Source organism: Punica granatum, chromosome 7, assembly GCF_007655135.1.
Source record: "Punica granatum isolate Tunisia-2019 chromosome 7, ASM765513v2, whole genome shotgun sequence".
Taxonomy (NCBI): domain Eukaryota; kingdom Viridiplantae; phylum Streptophyta; class Magnoliopsida; order Myrtales; family Lythraceae; genus Punica; species Punica granatum.
In genome coordinates, this window is record NC_045133.1 from 1,484,247 (window position 1) to 1,501,890 (window position 17,644).

General features: G+C 41.3%; 3 protein-coding genes across 5 annotated transcripts; all 3 read right to left on the reverse strand.

The window, feature by feature from the left end:
* Window positions 1-612: 612 nt before the first annotated feature.
* LOC116213839 lies at window positions 613-6,854 on the reverse strand. 3 transcript variants are annotated; one of them, XM_031548931.1, is made up of 15 exons: window positions 6,258-6,845; window positions 5,713-5,912; window positions 5,405-5,600; window positions 5,189-5,301; window positions 4,970-5,071; window positions 4,654-4,723; window positions 4,099-4,154; window positions 2,691-2,741; window positions 2,440-2,544; window positions 2,214-2,258; window positions 2,033-2,138; window positions 1,737-1,942; window positions 1,525-1,611; window positions 1,030-1,278; window positions 613-885 (listed from the first exon to the last, which is right to left on the reverse strand). In XM_031548931.1, exons 1-14 carry the CDS (start codon window positions 6,673-6,675, stop codon window positions 1,102-1,104), a joined length of 1,932 nt encoding a protein of 643 aa, XP_031404791.1. In that variant the 5' UTR covers window positions 6,676-6,845; the 3' UTR covers window positions 613-885; window positions 1,030-1,101. The 3 variants fall into 3 exon arrangements, with proteins under 3 accessions (XP_031404791.1, XP_031404789.1, XP_031404790.1); XM_031548929.1 differs by having other exon boundaries at window positions 5,713-6,854; XM_031548930.1 differs by having other exon boundaries at window positions 1,737-1,939; window positions 5,713-6,851.
* Window positions 6,855-8,690: 1,836 nt separating this feature from the next.
* LOC116215356 lies at window positions 8,691-10,519 on the reverse strand. The gene is made up of 2 exons (XM_031551038.1): window positions 10,330-10,519; window positions 8,691-10,068 (listed from the first exon to the last, which is right to left on the reverse strand). Exon 2 carries the CDS (start codon window positions 10,022-10,024, stop codon window positions 8,834-8,836), a length of 1,191 nt encoding a protein of 396 aa, XP_031406898.1. The 5' UTR covers window positions 10,025-10,068; window positions 10,330-10,519; the 3' UTR covers window positions 8,691-8,833.
* An 819-nt stretch (window positions 10,520-11,338) lies between these two features.
* LOC116215369 (delta-1-pyrroline-5-carboxylate dehydrogenase 12A1, mitochondrial) lies at window positions 11,339-16,503 on the reverse strand. Its single transcript, XM_031551051.1, has 16 exons — window positions 16,192-16,503; window positions 15,318-15,397; window positions 15,007-15,110; window positions 14,723-14,790; window positions 14,591-14,648; window positions 14,387-14,500; window positions 14,109-14,192; window positions 13,535-13,639; window positions 13,283-13,396; window positions 13,052-13,183; window positions 12,881-12,970; window positions 12,670-12,759; window positions 12,328-12,537; window positions 12,069-12,179; window positions 11,905-11,984; window positions 11,339-11,790 (listed from the first exon to the last, which is right to left on the reverse strand). The coding sequence occupies exons 1-16, from the start codon at window positions 16,275-16,277 to the stop codon at window positions 11,652-11,654; spliced, it is 1,665 nt and encodes a 554-aa protein (XP_031406911.1). The 5' UTR covers window positions 16,278-16,503; the 3' UTR covers window positions 11,339-11,651.
* Between the last annotated feature and the right edge of the window lie 1,141 nt (window positions 16,504-17,644).

The following is a 17,644-nucleotide window of genomic DNA, read 5'->3' on the forward strand; positions in this document are numbered from 1 at the left end:
GCAAGTCGATCTGCATCGAAACAAATAATTAATAACTAGGTGTTAGTCCATGGATCATGGGCCTTGCGTACGTGAGTCGACAGAGGTGGCCGACTGCGACTATTTATTCAGATTTCCTTGTCCCTTATTTGAATAATGTATTAAAAGATATTCGTTCGTTAGGATAATTTAACTTAATATTTTAAATGGTTTAATGAAATAGTTTAAAATTTTTGACAAGTCGAGGAATAATACGTACCTGACCCGAGGGACTATCGCAATGCTTTCTCGATGCGCTTTAGTTGACTTGATCGATCGATCGATCTATCTTTCATTATGATGCAGAAATAATTTATGTAATTAGCCTTTTGGAGTTATTTTATATATAATTTTAAATTAATTATACTCGTTGTCGTCATATTACCGTGTACGAGCACGAGGATGATTTGTGGAATAGAAGAGTTATTTATTTCTGTTTCATCATCCGGTCGTATTTTTCACCTCATGGGTCATGAGCATGACTGTCTCAACCACGCTGCTCTTACCTTAATACTATTCTGGAGTTTGCCTATACCGATAATGTCGGAAGCTCGGACTCATGATGGGTCACACGCTGCATGTTTCATGCTCAGATGAGTCAGTGCAAGTGCAAGAGCTGACATTATATGGCTCAAATGTCATCACGAACATCAGCTCGGGTTAACCGAGCATTTCACGGATAAAAACGTTTTCTCTGAATAGAGATACATCAATAAAAAGGCCCTCTAACTCATAAGATGATTGTTTCTCTGCAGTGTGCCTTGCAGTGATCGTATGGCAGAGAAGATGGCTGCCCGCCGACCTTAATCCGAACAGCTGTTCCCTGTCCTTGAGCTCTGACCCTTCTTGGTCATCGGTTGATGATTCCTGCTTAGCGAAAAGAACAAACTTTCCGAGTTAGGCATGAATGCGAAAGTTACACAGTGGCCGACAGTTTAGTTTCTCGCAGTAAAGTACGAACTCGGAATTAATCACGAGAAATGCATGAGTATAGAAAAAGAATGAACTCACAATAACAAGAGTTGGCGGGGAACCCATATGCACTGGGGAGCAACTAATAAGGTATAGTGGACTACTAGAGATCTATTGACTAATCTTCATCGGGCTGGAAGCCACCAATTTGGTGCGCCTCCTGTCGAAGACAGCTTTGAACGACTCCCTCTCCGCCTTACGCCGCTCTTGGAATGTCCTCTGTTTCTTTGGCTCGATAGGACTGTGCGTGCTGGCTGTGCTAGCTTCTTTGGGTAACGGGTTGGACTTCTGCAGTCGTGATGTTTATGTAAGATGAGGGATTTCAGATTTCAAAAGGTTCCAAGAATTAAGCGACATGGAGGATCGGCACTTTAAGATGATGAAGATAATTAGCAAGAAACTTAAAAAGACTCATGTTCGCATGCTAGAATAGAAGCGGAAACATTTCCACAACATTGTAGTATACTAATTGTTCATATCCACTGCAAATGAAGACCTCGCTAATGGTAGGAGTTAATGGCAAAAGTAACTCACCAAGTTGTACCCAGCCCCTGGTCCTATCACTAGGGACGACGAGTTCGACCTCTTTGCGGCAATAATCGAGAACCCAGTATCTCCTGCCTGAAGCCCATAAAAAATATATATAAAAAAAAAAAGGAATCTCGGAATGCCAATTTAGACAATCCACAAAACAGGGATAGTTTAAAGGGTAAAAAAAAAGATCAATCTAAAATTTGAAACTGTACCTTGTCTCCCCAACGAACAGATTTTCTCTTCTTTTTGCTATAAGCTTGATCCAAGCTTGACACAGACAGAGTATCCTTCACGTCTGCAGCACCTTCATTGTCGTGCTCTTCTGGGTCTTCTGACCACTTGCTCCGACCCAAGTCTCGTACTACTTTGGAATGGTCTCCTTCAACTTCCCATCCCTCCCCCTCCTTCGGATGATCTTCTAAGGTGAAATATCACAAAAAGGAATTATATTATCCGAATATTAGAAAAGAACGGGCAGACTAGAAGAATTGCATGGAAACTGAGGCACCTGATGGAGCATCATCATCCAGAGGAGCATCATTGCACTTTTCAAGCAACTTTCCTTCTATTGCAGAAGGACCTTCATCGTCCTCATCTTCCATGTCCATCTCCACCTGATATTAGGGTTCATGTCATGTCACGAAGCAGTGAGTGCATAATTGGCATAAGTTAATGGGAAATCCAATTACCTCTTGAATCCCACTTTCCTTCAGCTCATCTCCATGGCATAGAGACTGGAATGGCCAAAAATTGTTCACCACAAAGATCAGTGGGATTACCAATAATAAATAGGTGTTCATAGATTAACAATGAATTCATAAGAGTTAGATTCCTAACAAATATCTTTCTGCAAATTTGAACCATAATGTTTCAGATCATTGGCCAAACAAGCCTCTCTTTAATACAAGTATCTACCTTGACATCAAGTTGGAGGTATAAGGCTGGAGCTTCTTCCCACTTTCCAACCATCTGCTGGATGTCATCAAGGGTAAAACCATGCACATTCCTCGCAGCACAGCCCTGGAGTTATCGAAAAGATGAATAAATAAATAAATAAAAACAAAAGAGCTTGCTTGATAACAAAAAGAAATAAAAAATCATGCCATTAGATCTCTATTTGCATAACCTGAAACGAAATGCCAAGAACTAAGTTAAAATATATTCACCTCCGGGTCCTTATATGTGGCTTCTAGAACGTACACTTCATAGCCAGATTTCTGAGAAGAAAATAAACAAAAATTAGCCAACACATATAAAAAACAACTTAACACAAAGTAACCCTCAATTTCATGTCAATTATGCCCCCACAGGATTATTGTCAAGTGCCATAATGACAATCTATGATTCCCAAATAAGGAGATCAAGGATAACCGCAGATATACGAAGCACTAATCCATCACAACAGAAAGCTCATGCATGACGTTATATAAATGTTTGAGAGACAACCATCACATATTACGACTGCAACCGTGCACTAAATGCAATGCCAACATGAACTCTACAAGTTTATCTGAGAGACAAACTTCCTTTTTGCTTCTGCCATCAAGGAAAGGAATCTCAAATTTGAAGCCAGGAGACATTCTTTTCTACCTTAGCTGTGTAAGGATCTTTAACGTCCTAAGGTTCCTCTTGGGTGTAAGCAAATGCTTTAAAAATTCGTAGCAAAGTAGTTTAATCTTTTGGCGTGCGCTTTCTCCGATAGGCATAACAATTTTGCTACATATTTCCTATAAGAAACTCTTAAATGTAGCTAGGAACGCAATAGCGTGTCCTCTAACAAAGCACGAGTTGACTGACATAAGAGGAAGAAAATTACAAACAATCCCCAATGCACAATCCTTCAAACCCTCCCTTTCAGAAAATTAAAGACTAGAGAAACTATGCTACGGAAGGGGGAAAGAAATCTCTAGGCCATTACGAGCATCAACTGATAACAGCTACAGGAAAAGGGAAAATAAAGGGCATATGCCATATAGAGAGTATAACAGCATGAATCGGGAAAAAACCCTGAGTCTTCTGGTCAATAGAATACAAGTGAGCATCATAAGCAAAGAGTTACAGCACTTAAAAATTGAAGCATTTGCGACTTGCCTCAAGCAGGTAATACAATAGCTAGAATGGCCAGAGGAATTGTACTTGCCAAACCAAAGTATGCTAAAATTAGAAGTCTTCCCTCGAACAAGGTACACGCAAACATCATCCACCATTCATAGAGATGAGAAAGTTTGACAGCCAAAATACTCGACAGTCATCCATACAGATATAGAAGCAAACAAAATTAGATGTTGAAAACCAGTTTATGGAAACTCCTTCATTTGATTTCATCCAAGCTCAAAATTCTTAAGTTCAAAATACTATATATATGTTTAAGAAAAAAAGAAAAAGACCCCAGACACTGATGTATCCCCAAATTACTAGAGGGCCCTATTTAGAATAGAACAACAAACTAACAGCTGCAGAACAGTAGTTTGACCCAATCTTATTAATTAGCCAATAAAGACAAACCTTAAATATTTCCAAGGGCAAATGAAGCAAAAACTCACACAGGTTCTGAGAAAGAGATTGAGGGTATACCTTTCCAATTGCCCAAAACTGAGCAAAATCAGCTACCCGCAGATTGCGGTCATCCACTAAGATGGGGCAAACATACCAGCAACAAAAGGGTCAATTGCCGAACCATGAACTGCATCTTTCGTTAGTTAAAATGAAGCAGTGCTTAGGCACTGCATCCACTATCTATAATCAAACTAAATAATCTAATTTGTTGTGCATGATCCAGTAAATTGCATATATTTTTAGCACTTTTTATTTGCTTACTTATCAAACACTAAGGTGTAAAAGCAACCAAAAGAAAATCAGTTTTCTATCTGATAAGCACATGCTATTGAGAGCTATGCATTCCTAGCCCCTGCCGCGAGCACCAAGGAATCCAACAAAAAGACAAGGCAACGGAACCCGAGATGTTCAGATAATAAAGAAACATGCCACTAACAAGACAGAGTTCAACGCTAGAATCCAATTGTATCCAAATATGCACCACGGAAAGAAAGAATTTCATGATCAATATAGTAGAACAATGATCCCCGAATTTCAAAGAACATAGAGAAAACCAAGAAAAGGCATTCATACCAATAATGAAAGTAAATACCCCCTCTTCAACAGTCTTGCTATATGCTTTTAACATGCTCCCACGATAAGCCTGCAAGAAAAAAATGTTAAGACAGGCCTTGAAAAAGTAACTGAGATTATAATCCAGCACAAATCATAAAAATGCCTCAAAATGGTTTACCAACAAAAGATCTCAAGGGCAAAGATTTTGTCATCTTATGATAATGACGAGGACATTCAACAAAGTATGAATTGATAGACATGGAAAAAGAACTCTTAAATGAAATCTGGATGAAGTCTGCAAGAGAATTCTGTTGTATAAAGGGACTTCATTTACCTCCTCCATTTCAGGTTCGTAACAATATTCCATCACTTTCCTTGTTGCAGGTCTCTTGCCTCTTACATTCCCTGATGACTTTGAAGAATCAACCTCCTCCACCTGCAACATAGTAGGGTGACCTTATTGATAATCTGGCACTATATACATAGTAATACAAAAAAGAAACGAAGAACTACACAGTAGAGTTTAGAAAGGCCAAACAAAAGAATAGAATACCTTCTCAACTTCAGTCATAAAGTATTCATCCATGGAGTATATGCGTGGAGCAGCACCGCCATTTTCAACCTCAAGGTCGCGCAACATTTTAGCCAAGTAGGTCTTTCCGCTACCTGATCAAATCAAATAAACCAAGTTCAAGCACGTGCATCCAAGAACAACATCTCACTTGGCTACAATTGGGATTACATAAAAATCATTAAACAGTCAAGTCACCTGGAAGCCCTCTAAGGATTACAACAAAATGATCAGGGCGAGCAGCTCGATTTGGTGGCCTAAATATGTGGGAAGCATCAATGACTTTTGGCTTCTGTGAAGGTAATTGCTGTGATGGATGAGGATGAGGATGAGGATGAGGAGGAGTGTTGCCAATGTACTGCATAGAGAAATCCTCTTTTGCAGCTCCATATTCCTTAAATCACATCATGCAAACGCACATTCAGAAGGCTCCAAGATGGCAAAAATGATGAAACACAGCAATTGATACATATGATGCAAAGAGGTACACCGCGACAGAAGAGTACCTCGTGAGTAAATCCATTAGGAGCATTTGGAAGCTGTTTATTATAATGATGATAAGATTGAACGGGGATAGTTTCAGGTGCAGAAGGATAAGAAAGCGGCGTTCCTGATGTATTGACATGAACCGGGAACAAAGAACTAGACATCCTAGGTAGCGGCAGGGAATGAGCTTTTAAACTAGGAGCAGCATATTGAGTGATTCCTGGGAAATATCGATAATCAGACGGATCATGAGTACCATCAAACGACTGCTTCACATCAATACCAGGAAACGGCAATCTATAAGGTTGTTGGGGCCGAAAATTCGAAACAAAATTGTCCCTTGAGATACCACTACTATATTCATTACTCAGTGGCTTCTGTGAAACTTGCAAGGAGGATTGTGTTTCGACGCCAAAACCATCCTCCCCAGACACAAAAGACACGTTCCTACCGGACACAGTATCAGCTAATCTACTAGTCTCCTTGTCTGCTGAGGCCAATTCAGCACCCGGAGAAGAATCATCACTACCTAATCTAGCTACCTCAAGACCAGAGCCACTGTTACCTCCCCCGTGTTCGCGGATTAGCTTCAACCTCCGCTCATCTTCGGTGGCAACCCGACTGTCTGTCCGCATCCTTTTGTAGTTCCTCTCAGCTTCGCCGACAAACCCATTGCTCCCACCACCAGTACGAGGCACCGGCACGAAATTCTCGCTGTGAGGACGAATCGGGAACTGCCCGTAGGCATCCATCCCTGGGTTGGGGTACGGGTGCCAATTCCTCGCTTCGCCGACCCCGTCGCTCGGGCCCCTCCATGGGTGGGGCGGGTAAGGGCCGAATCCCGGTCTTTGGTGGCCTGGAGGTAGTGGGAAGCTGGGGCTTTGGCCAAAGGAGGGCGGCGAAGGGCAAAATGGGAAGTGGGGGACACAGCAGACGGGGCAGATGCTGCCTTGCATTGGTCTTGGACGCCATTGATGATCCATTGCTGGAACCTCCGAGACGATCTGGAGAGTTAAGGGTGTTTGCAGACAATATAGAAGAAGACGAAGAAGGAGGAGAAGGAGGATCTGGATCGGCCGGCGAGAGAATCCGGCGGCGGGAACGGGAAAACTGGTCCCGGCAAGGACAAAGGAGGATATGTTTTATTGCGGTGGAGACTGGGTTATCGCCGGTTCAAACCGATTCAAACCGGAACCGGCTATTTTCTATTGGGTCCAACTGCAACCTGCGACAAAAAGAGAGAGGTTTCAGGTTTTAGGTTTAATTCTCACTATTAAAACACTTAAAACTTCTCGTACCCGTAATATTAAGATTTATCATGGTCCTTATTTCCCAGGTTCATTCCCAAACACTTTAAACCTTACGATATAAACTTTCTTATTCATTCCTTAACATTTGCCTCATATTTGGATGAGAGGTATTCAAATTCTATTAAGGCCTAATTCCACCAGGATCAAAAGCTTGCGTTCTTTTGCTCATTTTGGGTCGGATTTCGAATTCTGGTGGAACCCTCATTTCCCCTTTGGCCCTGATTTGCAATTCCCTCTAGTCCAGATTTTGAATTCGGACCTGATCAGGATCAAGTTCAAAGGATGCGATTTCCAAAATAACCCCCAGCTCAGCCGACCTCTGCCACCGCCTGTCGACCTCAATTGATGGACCTCCAACCGACCTCCCTAAGTCGGTCTCAACACGACGAGAACGGCTATGGTCTTGCTGTGGCCATATCTCACCCGAGCGTCAGGAGGCTCGCAAAAACCTTAGGTTTGAGGAGCCACCTTGATGGCTTTTGGGCCTTAGTGAGGTCGTGGGCCCAGACAACCTCGAGGCAAGTTCTCTCCCTAAGCTCACAAGCCTAGGATGAGCCCCACGAGCCGTTGAGGAGGCTTTGAGAAACCTATGGTTGTCGCAAGCCTCCCGACGCCCAAATCTCACCATGTTGGTGAAATCAACTAGATGAGATCGGTTGGAGGTCCAACAACCAAGATTGATGGGCAGCGGCGGCAGTTGGACAAGTGAGAGGTTGGATAATTTTTTTAATATTTATTTTTTTTATAAATCAAGGGCATTTTTATCTTTTTAAATTCTTTGTATTATATTCTGTACTAATTCCAAAAGACCAACAAACAAAGTGTTTGAATCGGAAATTTAATTCTCATCATTCAAAATCCACCATCTTTTTTATTTTATTCCCCTCAAATTTATTTCAGCGAACTATACGCCATGTAGGATTTCTCATGGTCCTTATTTCCCTTTCCTTGGGTTGTATCCATCTAGCTGTTGGCTTTTCTCTTTGCAATTTATCCATCTCTCTATTTTTTTTTTAAGTGTGCATCCTAAAATTTAAACGCTTAACGAGCTTCGACTATTTTAGTTCAAGCTAAATCATCGGCCACGAAGAGAAAAAAAATCTTTCAATTATGAATTTTCTTCATTCATGAAATTAAAATACGAAATCTATTTAAAGAGTACAAGTGTCAAATCACTTGAATTAATCCGCATTGGTACGATTTACCTCTTTACCCTATATAAAATATAACTTTCATTGCCGGATTCGTTTGGTTTCGGAGTAGGATTTTATTCCATTCTACTCCATCTATATAAGAGAAAATAAATAATAGTAACTGTGAATTTATTAATAAATATTAATTGTAATAATAGTTAAGAAAAAGTAAATGTAAAATTTTATTATTAAATTTAAAAAAAGACAAAAAAAATGTATATATATGTAAAAGTATATGAAAATTTTATTATTAAAAAATTAATTATAATAATAATTTTAAAAAATATGTATAAGAATTTATTATTAAATAAAAAAAGTATCAATTATGTTTTGAATTAAGAGAAAAATGAAATAAAGTGAAGTATGATTTTCTCCGAATCCAAAAGCATCCGCATGCATATACTGTTGGAAGCCCAACACGCAGATATGGCTGAGGATTTAACATGTTCGAATGACAATAGGTTACTGTCAAGCTGCTGATATCGGTAATTACGATGCTTATGAAATGATCGTGTGGAATTAGAACTAAATAACATTAAATCACGTCCTTACATAAAAGTACCTCGCGGAACTGCAAAAATCACAAAATTCCTTCATCTCTTTCGATGACAATATGAGAACTGATCCATATAGGCCCTCTAAACGACCACAGGCTTATCTTCATTCAGGAGAGATTCGACCACATTAGCCATTGAACCGCACAGCCTCACCTCGGCAGTTAACTGACTGACCACTCTCTCCAGGGACCTCAGCTCTTCATGGAACCCCGAGTGCAAAACCAGAGATGAGAAGTTCTCATCCAGCAACAGACCAATACATCTTATGACGTCCTCGAGCCTGGGAACCCAGTTGCAGGCCACTAACCCAAATAATGAAGCTGCTCTCGAGCATGGAACCGCTTGAGGAAACCTTTCGTACTTCCTCAACCACTTGCCCAGGTACCGAATCAAGCTCGTCAGTTCTTCGCCATTCAATTTGCTGATAGCAAAAGAAAGGACCGTTTCATCGATGTTAGGAGATACGAGCAAATAGTGCAGACAGAGTTCAGGATCGGAGAAATTGTCGAGTGCTATCATAAGCAAAATTGCAGCATCCCTATCGAATCGCAGCTTCTCCCCATTAAGTTTTGTGTCTTTGGCATTCCTAATAGACAGCGCTCCCTGGTCTTCCCATTCTTGCCTTACACTGGCCATGGTAGCAAAAGCATCTCTAGGTGGGCAGAGGAAGTACTTCAATATGCAGATTAGTTCCATCGACTTGAGATCCGAGGCATGTCTGATACAGAGAACAATCAAATCGGACCTCCTCTTGGCAACAATATTCAATACCAAATTCGGGTAGAAAGAGCGCTCGACAATACCGAAGGCAATCATGGAAGACACCAACTCCCACAGTTCGAAAGCTACACAGGCCTCAAGAACCAATCCCGTCAAATCTTTGCCCATAAGGAATCCCACATTCTCCATCAACACCCGCGTGTATGCTGGATCATTTCTATCAACCCTGATCTTTTCAGTACCAACTGCCCCCCTCACTTTCTCAAGGAACGGATTAAGAATGCTGAGGAACTCCTTCCCATTGAATCTGTTCGTGTCCTTGAGCTTCCGCTTGAGGGTCATGGAGAAACCTTTGACTAGTTCCATGATTTTGGAGTCGGCCTTAGAGAATTGCCAGCCCATGATGGGATTAGCAAGCGATGCAGGGTTAGGGGCCTCGTTTTTTGGCTTGAGAAGACTGCAGTCTGGATTCAACACGATCGGGAACTCAGTAGCTAAATCATCTGGCCCTCGGGCGGCCGAAGCCTTGGCTATAGTCTCAAGCAGAGTCATTGACCAAGAATCTTAAGCACCGGAAACGACCTGTTTGTTCAGAACTGCAAACAACAAAAATTTAATCTCAAGCAGTGTCGATGTCATAGAAATCCAAAGTTTTCGTTTTTTAGGGAAAACGAAATGGCGAGCCTACTAAGCTGCCAGTCCCCGAGCAGTACGTCATGAGAAGACATGAAGCAAATGCGTATCCTGGTCGGAACATTAGGCAGCAACCGCAAACTAACTCTTACACGCTCACCAATTAAGCCATAAACCCTAGAAAACGCAAAACCCTAGATATGGAGATTCGAACCGTTACTCACTTCAGTCCAGGCGAGGCAAAATGAAGAGCTCAGCAGCAGCAGAGGGCGGACGAAGCCGTCACACAGCCAACAGGCCGGCCGAGAAATAGAGGGGAGAGAGAGAGAGAAAGAGTAAGAGAAGTGGCCCAGCGACGGCGGAGAGCGGCCAAGGGAATGAGACTGAGTAGGCACCGTCTCGATAAAGGAGCTGAAGAAGGAAGAGCTAGAGCTCGGGGAAGTCAAAGCCAATGTGGGCCTGAGCCCATATACGGGTCAAGTACCGGGTTATGGACTACCGATTAAGGCCCGAACCCGGAGCCATAGCGAAAGGCCAAGGTCCATCGAATAGAGATTTCCATAGCCCGTCCGTGTCCATAAATCCTGGCATGGTCGGGGCTCGTGTTCATGCTCGTAGTTCTTCCGACGCGTAGTTTTTGAGCAGGCAACATGGTTCGCTCATTTTTCAAGGCAGGCCAGCTGGTTGCTGTCCTACGGTGGCATGGGCGGTGGTGGTATCTTTTCATAGAATCTATATAAATTATAAAAGTCGAATAAACTCATTGGGCGATGCCACGTAAGATATAGATAATCCACGATTGAATGACCTTTAGAATTTTCACAAATTATAACGCGACAAGTGATACGCAAATGCCAAACCGTATCACTCAAGAATTCCAAAAGTTGTTCCACTATAAAAGTAAAAAAGTCATATATATATATATATATTATTAAAACAAGAAAAAAAAGTAATCTTTGCAGTTATATTGCCTCATTATAAGCAAATAAAATGCACCACTCTATGAACTATGATAAAACTCAATTTCATAAATCATATCGGTTTCATGAGAAAATTAAAGAAATTTGAACAAGAATATGATTAATAAAAATAAAATTTTAATTAAATATGTAGTTGCAAACAAAAAATTAAAAAATAGTCCTTACGGACAAATCTTTTAGTAACGGGAGGATATTACTTGTGATCGCAGATTTATTAATATGTCCAATGCTCGGGCCTTTTCTCTAGTTTAGATAGTTTCATCGAGCGGGTCCGAAGCAAGTCAACAGCAGTTGAATTATTCGATGCTTCGCGCTCGTGCATTTGGATTTTATTCAGAAATCAGCTGATTCGCAGTTATACGATCTCATACATTGGATTCGCCTTCATGCGGGAACTTGAAACTACATGAGTATGGGGGGATTCAATGATGATTCATGTGGCTTGTCAAAATTTTCTCAGCTTTCAACTGATAATATGCAGAGCACAACCGCATCAGCTACCCCTGTACCTGTCGAATAGAGCTACGCAGCTTCCTGCACCCATTTCATCCTCTCCGGGTTAAGAGTTATGTCGATGGTGGAACTTCCCAGCCTCTCGGGATAGGCCCGAAATCATAGATGACCTCCCTATGACAAGACCAAACGAGCTTTATCGCCTCAGGGGTCCCTATTCCAGCTCCTCTCGGGTCTCCAGCAGGTCCAAACCTATATGATAAGAAGAGAATCAACGGTTAGTTTGAATTCCTCAGTTCGAATCATTGCTCAGAATCTCGGAGAGGCTAGCGAGGACAATATATAGCTTAAGAACTTCTCATGTACCAGTGGTTCTGTGGTGCCCCTGTCGTTCTAGCTCGCAACCCAGCATAAGTTGTTCCATTCACCGACTTCCCGATAACTTCCTGAAATTGACTTCCTACTTAATTAGAAAAGCTTGGGATAAAAGAATTGGGAAGAGATCAAGAAATTTGTGAAACCAAGCTTACCTGAAGGAACAGAGGATCGTTTGAAACCACTGCTGCTGTTAAATGCGCGTGCATCTTCTCGAGGGCATCGAGCACCATAGGCAGTTGATCATCCTTGTACTCCGTTACAACCTAGGAGGACAACAGCATCAGAAGCACCAAACTACATTGACTATCACGTTAAATCAGAAACATTCAATCTACAACTCATTTTGTAATGAAACGACATTGCCCGGAAATATCAACTATTCGATGTTACATTAAATAAGCACGAATTTACCTGAAACGGTCCGAATAATTCTCTTGTGACGAGCTCGAAATTCTTTTCCTTCAGAATTTCTTCTAGTGGCACATAAACTGCTGTGGGTTTCACCGCACCATATATCTTTGGTATAGAGTGGTTCTCCAAAGCCTTGCCACCAAAGAGAACCTTCGAGCCTGGAATCTCCAGCAATCTATTCATGTGATCTAACATTGCTTCTGTCGTAAACTGCAATCACAAGAAGGGACAAAATCAGCAATGCGGAGAGAAATACGAGAAGGAGAGTTTAAACAACAATTCAGAGGTAATGCTCTCTTTCTTGACACTGTTGAAATACATATTGCAGTAAAGCATACTTACTGTAAGAACAGGGCCAACGGTCAGATCCTCCAACTTCCTTCTCCCTGCTAGATCTTTCATTTTATCTACAAGGGAAGCTTTCGACCAGTTCTGTGTACAAATATAGAGAACCTAGTAAGAAATAAAAAGAATAGCCAAACATGAACCAAAGAAAATTATTTAACAGTATTACCAGAAAAAACCTGATTCGTCAACATAAACAGGCTCTAACCTCATGCATGAATAATATGGACTGCGCCGAGCATTTCTGACCACTGCATGCATATGCATCCTGATCACATACCCATGCCACATAGTCCACCTTTGAACAACCATAAAAGGGACGTAGGTCAAATACAAGTATCAGAGGAATCGTTGAAAATTAATGGTCAATGATGAAAACCTCATGAACATCGGGCCCCAGAATTTTCCAGTCAAACCCTGCATCTTCCAACTTGATCCGACCATTCAGATCAACTGCTAACTTTTCGGCCACTCTGGAGCTGCCGGTGAAAAGAGTCATGCGTGGCTTTGCCTGTGTAAATGACAAAGCGAGTGTAAACTGCTAATTTTATTTCGGAGGGTTTAAGGGACACTCGCCCTGGTATGAGAAAGATATATCAAAGGATCGAACCTCTGCTAAAAGCTTATTCATCGTCTTCCCATCAGAATTAATGAAGTCAACGTCTTCCACGGGCATTCCACAGTGATGAAGCAATCGTATCATCTGGTCCATAACTATACTGACCTACAAAAACAAAGATATTTATTCTAATTGAGTATTTTCAGCCTGAATATAATCAAGAAACCCGAGCTATTTGCTTCTGCAAACTAATAAATAAGATTACAAGCAGATTTCACGCTATGGAATACGAGTATAAATTACCTTACTGTCAACTTTAAGGACGGGTTTGTTACCCATATAAAGAGAACCCATCAACTGAAGAACAGGGATCTCAATCGGAAAGTTGAAAGGAGTGATGATGGCAACCTGCAGAAAAGGAAATATCTGTTATTTTCTTTTCTATTTTCTGGTGTATATAAATTAAAGGTTGTAATCTTGGACATTATTGCTGTAAACATTTTTTGTGATTAACGAAAGCTCTAAATTATCCAAAAATGATAAAGAAAAAGGTTGTAATTCTTGTCATTGAGGATTCACTATAAACTCAAGGTGGACATATCACAGGCTAATACTTTCAATACATCAATGAAACATGTGGAAATAGATAATCGGACGAGATATGATCATGTCCCTATGCATTTCAATGATAAGAGAAGCTGGCTTCTTCTTCTACTGTATAAAAAAAAATGGTTCTCTTGATCCTTCTCTCACTCTCAAACACTTCACGTGATACAATTCTTTTCCGGTGAAGTGTAACACAAACATATAAAATGTTTCTTCTTTTAATAAGATATAATATCATTAATAAAAAAGAAAGCTGAAGAGAATCGCTTACGGGACCATAAGGCCAGCGGAAACCATGACTCTGCTGTCCAAGATGATTCCCTGGAACTGCAAATGACCTTGCCAGAAAACGAACCTGCCCAACATTCATAGTAAATTCTTTCAGCAGACAACCCTGATGTTTATTTTACTTTCTTGATGAAGGAGAACTCAGATGCAAATGCAACAAAATCTAATATTGATGCTAACATGAGAAATGCATCCCCCCCAATTTGAGCTGATTTGCTGAACGAGAGGCAGAGAAGGCTTGATAAGTTACACATGACGCACCTGATCGCCACAGAAGTTCTCCAGGAATTTCTGGGTAACATAGACTTCGCCAAGAGCTTGCTGATAACTCTTTGGAGAAACTCTTTGTATTAACCGAGCGAAAAAGTCAGAAACCTGGAAGATCACTCAGATGCCACTTTCCCTTCAGAAAAGCTTCTAACAGAAAGGCTGAGAAGGGGAAGCATAGCTTCTTAATTATTTTACCTTTGGCAGAGAAAGCATGTGGGCTGCCTTAGTCGATATGTCTCCATATAAAAGATACCTAAGTGGTAAAACTCTTTAATCATCTGGAAAACCCAAAGGGGAAGAAACGAATGACTAGGGAAAGAAAAGTACCTCTCTGGCGCCTTGAAGGGATTATGTAGACCATGCTTGGGGCACTTGGCCAAGCTCTCTACATAAGGCTGGAAGAATCAGTGGGACAGGTCAAGCAATTAATCACGGTCAAGAACTATAAACCAAAGGTCGTGGTCTCAAATTGTGGGTGCACCATTAAATTTTAAAACAGGTCTGTTCACTCCATTAGAGAAATCATGATAATGTATGAAGAGTTAGGATTTCGGTTTCCCATATAAAGAAAGAATGAGAACATCAGGACATGGAACAGGGGAAGCCCAAACCTGTATCTCTGTTTCATTTAGATCAGCAACTTTAATGAAAGGTTCTCCATTCAATGGATCCACAATTCTGTTCCAATTTGAAGATTTAGTCCATTTTCCCTGCACTAAGAATATAAGCACGTGACTGAATAAGATTGACTCCAATCAAAAGGTTGATGCGGAACAAAGCGCAAAGTCATCTGCAGGAGATATCATGAAACTACTTTATACTTTAACTGAGACAATTGCGAGCTCCAAATGGAACAAAACTCGTTTTGTGAACACATTTTAGTGGAATAAACAAGGAACTTGTAGACAGTTCAAGTGCCTACCAAAGTTATGTACTTCAGCCGGTTGAGTACCCGACATCTCTTCAACTTCTACCGTTGCAAAAGATAAAGACGAGAGAGATCTGCCACAGAGGTGAAGAAGATTAAGAATCAGCAATGCTGGGAAAGAACTTCACTTGAGAGTATTCGAGCCGGTGCCCACCACATAATTCTAAATAGTAATGCAGGAAACATATATATCTGACATAGCACGAAATTTATCATCCATTTCTCTCATTTCACTGCTAAGATTAAGCTATAAGCCACGAATGGTTATCGATCAAGCATGTATAGCTTGTATCTAACATAAGCATCGAGTGACAAACAAACTACGAAGAGCAAAAGCTTCAAAAAACATACTCACACATATACATAAGCACAAAAAACTACGCGAGTTGGTTAATGATCTTCATTCTGCAGGTCAATTTCTGCTGCTAATTGCTTTTACTCATTTTGAATTTGTTGAGTTTTATGTCCATAGAGTTACCACTATGCCGGGGGTAAGCTGATTACTAAGCTGAGGTCGATTGATCTAAAATGCTAAATGATCAGATTCAGATAAACACGAGACCTTTTCTTCCCCATCACAATCATCATTGGACATCGAAACTATTAATAGATACGGGACAGTAACGTATACATCCAAAACGGATCCTATCGAAACTTCTACAGCTTAGAACTCAGAACTGAGCCGACCGTATCGTCCCGCGCAATCGAGCCTAACACGAAAATCATTAAACAGAAATCCAAGGAACGTCCGGCCCGGTTTCTGGTCCAGCACATAATCACCAACAAACGCAAACCCAGAAACGAAAACAGACAGTACTCAACGACAGAACAGACCCCAACAGAAGAATCATCGAAGGAAACTCGCTACCTCGATGGATTGAGTGAAGAAAGCCGACCGAGAGCCGTCAGGGGAGCCCCGACCCTCAGTCCTCTGCGGAGCAAGAACCAGCTCATGGTCTGATAGAAGCTACGGGACGGCGTCGGATGTCGTTTGATTGCGAGAGAGCGGAATCAAGAGGCGATTTTGGGAGTCGATGGAAGAGTTATCTTCGGTCTTTGGCTCCTTCCGACCTTTATGCTCTCTCCTTCCCCCATCCCAATAACGTTCTCATCCTAAAGTTGCGTGCAGTCCAATCTGCAGCAGAGCTTCCATTTTCTGCTGCCATGCCATGCCATGCCATGCCATGTCGTGATCCTCTCTGCATATGAAAAAGACAAGAATATTCTCTTCGTCCTTCCGAGTTCCATCCAATGGGCCCTTCCACGGGCCGGGTTTGTCCCGGTCGTGGAGTACGAGGTTTCGGTGTGACCCAGGGTCCGATCCTCTTCCGGTGCAAAAGTCAGGTCTTTTATATGTTGTCATGTTGTTGTTTGGGTCGGATTGTGTTTTGTTTTATAGTTAAGTAGGATTGAGTTTTGATTTTAATTGGATTGTAATGATTGTGTTGTCGAATTATGAGAAAAAATAATAAATAGCTGAGAGAAAATAATGATTGTGTTGTTGAATTGAAGATGAGTGGAGTTAAGTGAAGTAGAGTTAAAACTTAAAATCGGTTTGTGAAACCAAACAAGCTGTTCAAGATGCAGAGCAAACTTGTTCTTCTTTACACTGGTGGGAGGGTCTCTTGTTGATTGATCGATCACGTCGAGAGTGTAATGTTGATTTTTAACTAATTTGCCTAATACAATCAGTCAGTTTTGTTTTTGGATGCAAGCCTCGATCAGGTTGTAAGCAGGTCCACATTTGATTGATTGACCGGACACTTCCGCCTTGCAGGGGTTATTACACTTAAAATGGCACAATTATATGGACTCGATATTTGTCGAGGTGCTGCAGGAAACGAGCGGACTCGATATTGGTCGAGGTGCTGCAGGAAAGGAGCTGCCGTTATCAGGGAATTCAAACATTTTTCGAGATCTCTGTTGGAATAAAAGTCCCTGAATTTGCAATGTCGACTGCTTCATCTCGGGAAGTCTCTGGAGAACGGGCTTCAGGTTCACCTGCTAAAAAGCCGGTAATGTGTTAGCAAACGATTGAACTCTTGACGTTAAAGTTGATGTGCAAGAGACTTCTTTATGAGCAGACTAACAAAGACAAGTTCAGTCTCGAATCTCCTGATACGACATGAAGGGCCTGTAGCTGCACAGAGCAGCGCGAGAGTGAAGGGAGAGCGACCGATGGCTATATCAATGAGCCAGGGGCACTCTCGAGGTGCAATGGGGTAGTCGTTATGCAACCACAATGGTAACATCAAAAGCTAGACGAGATCATCGACATATATAAAAAAAATAGGAGTTTTTACCTAAAATAACTTATGATT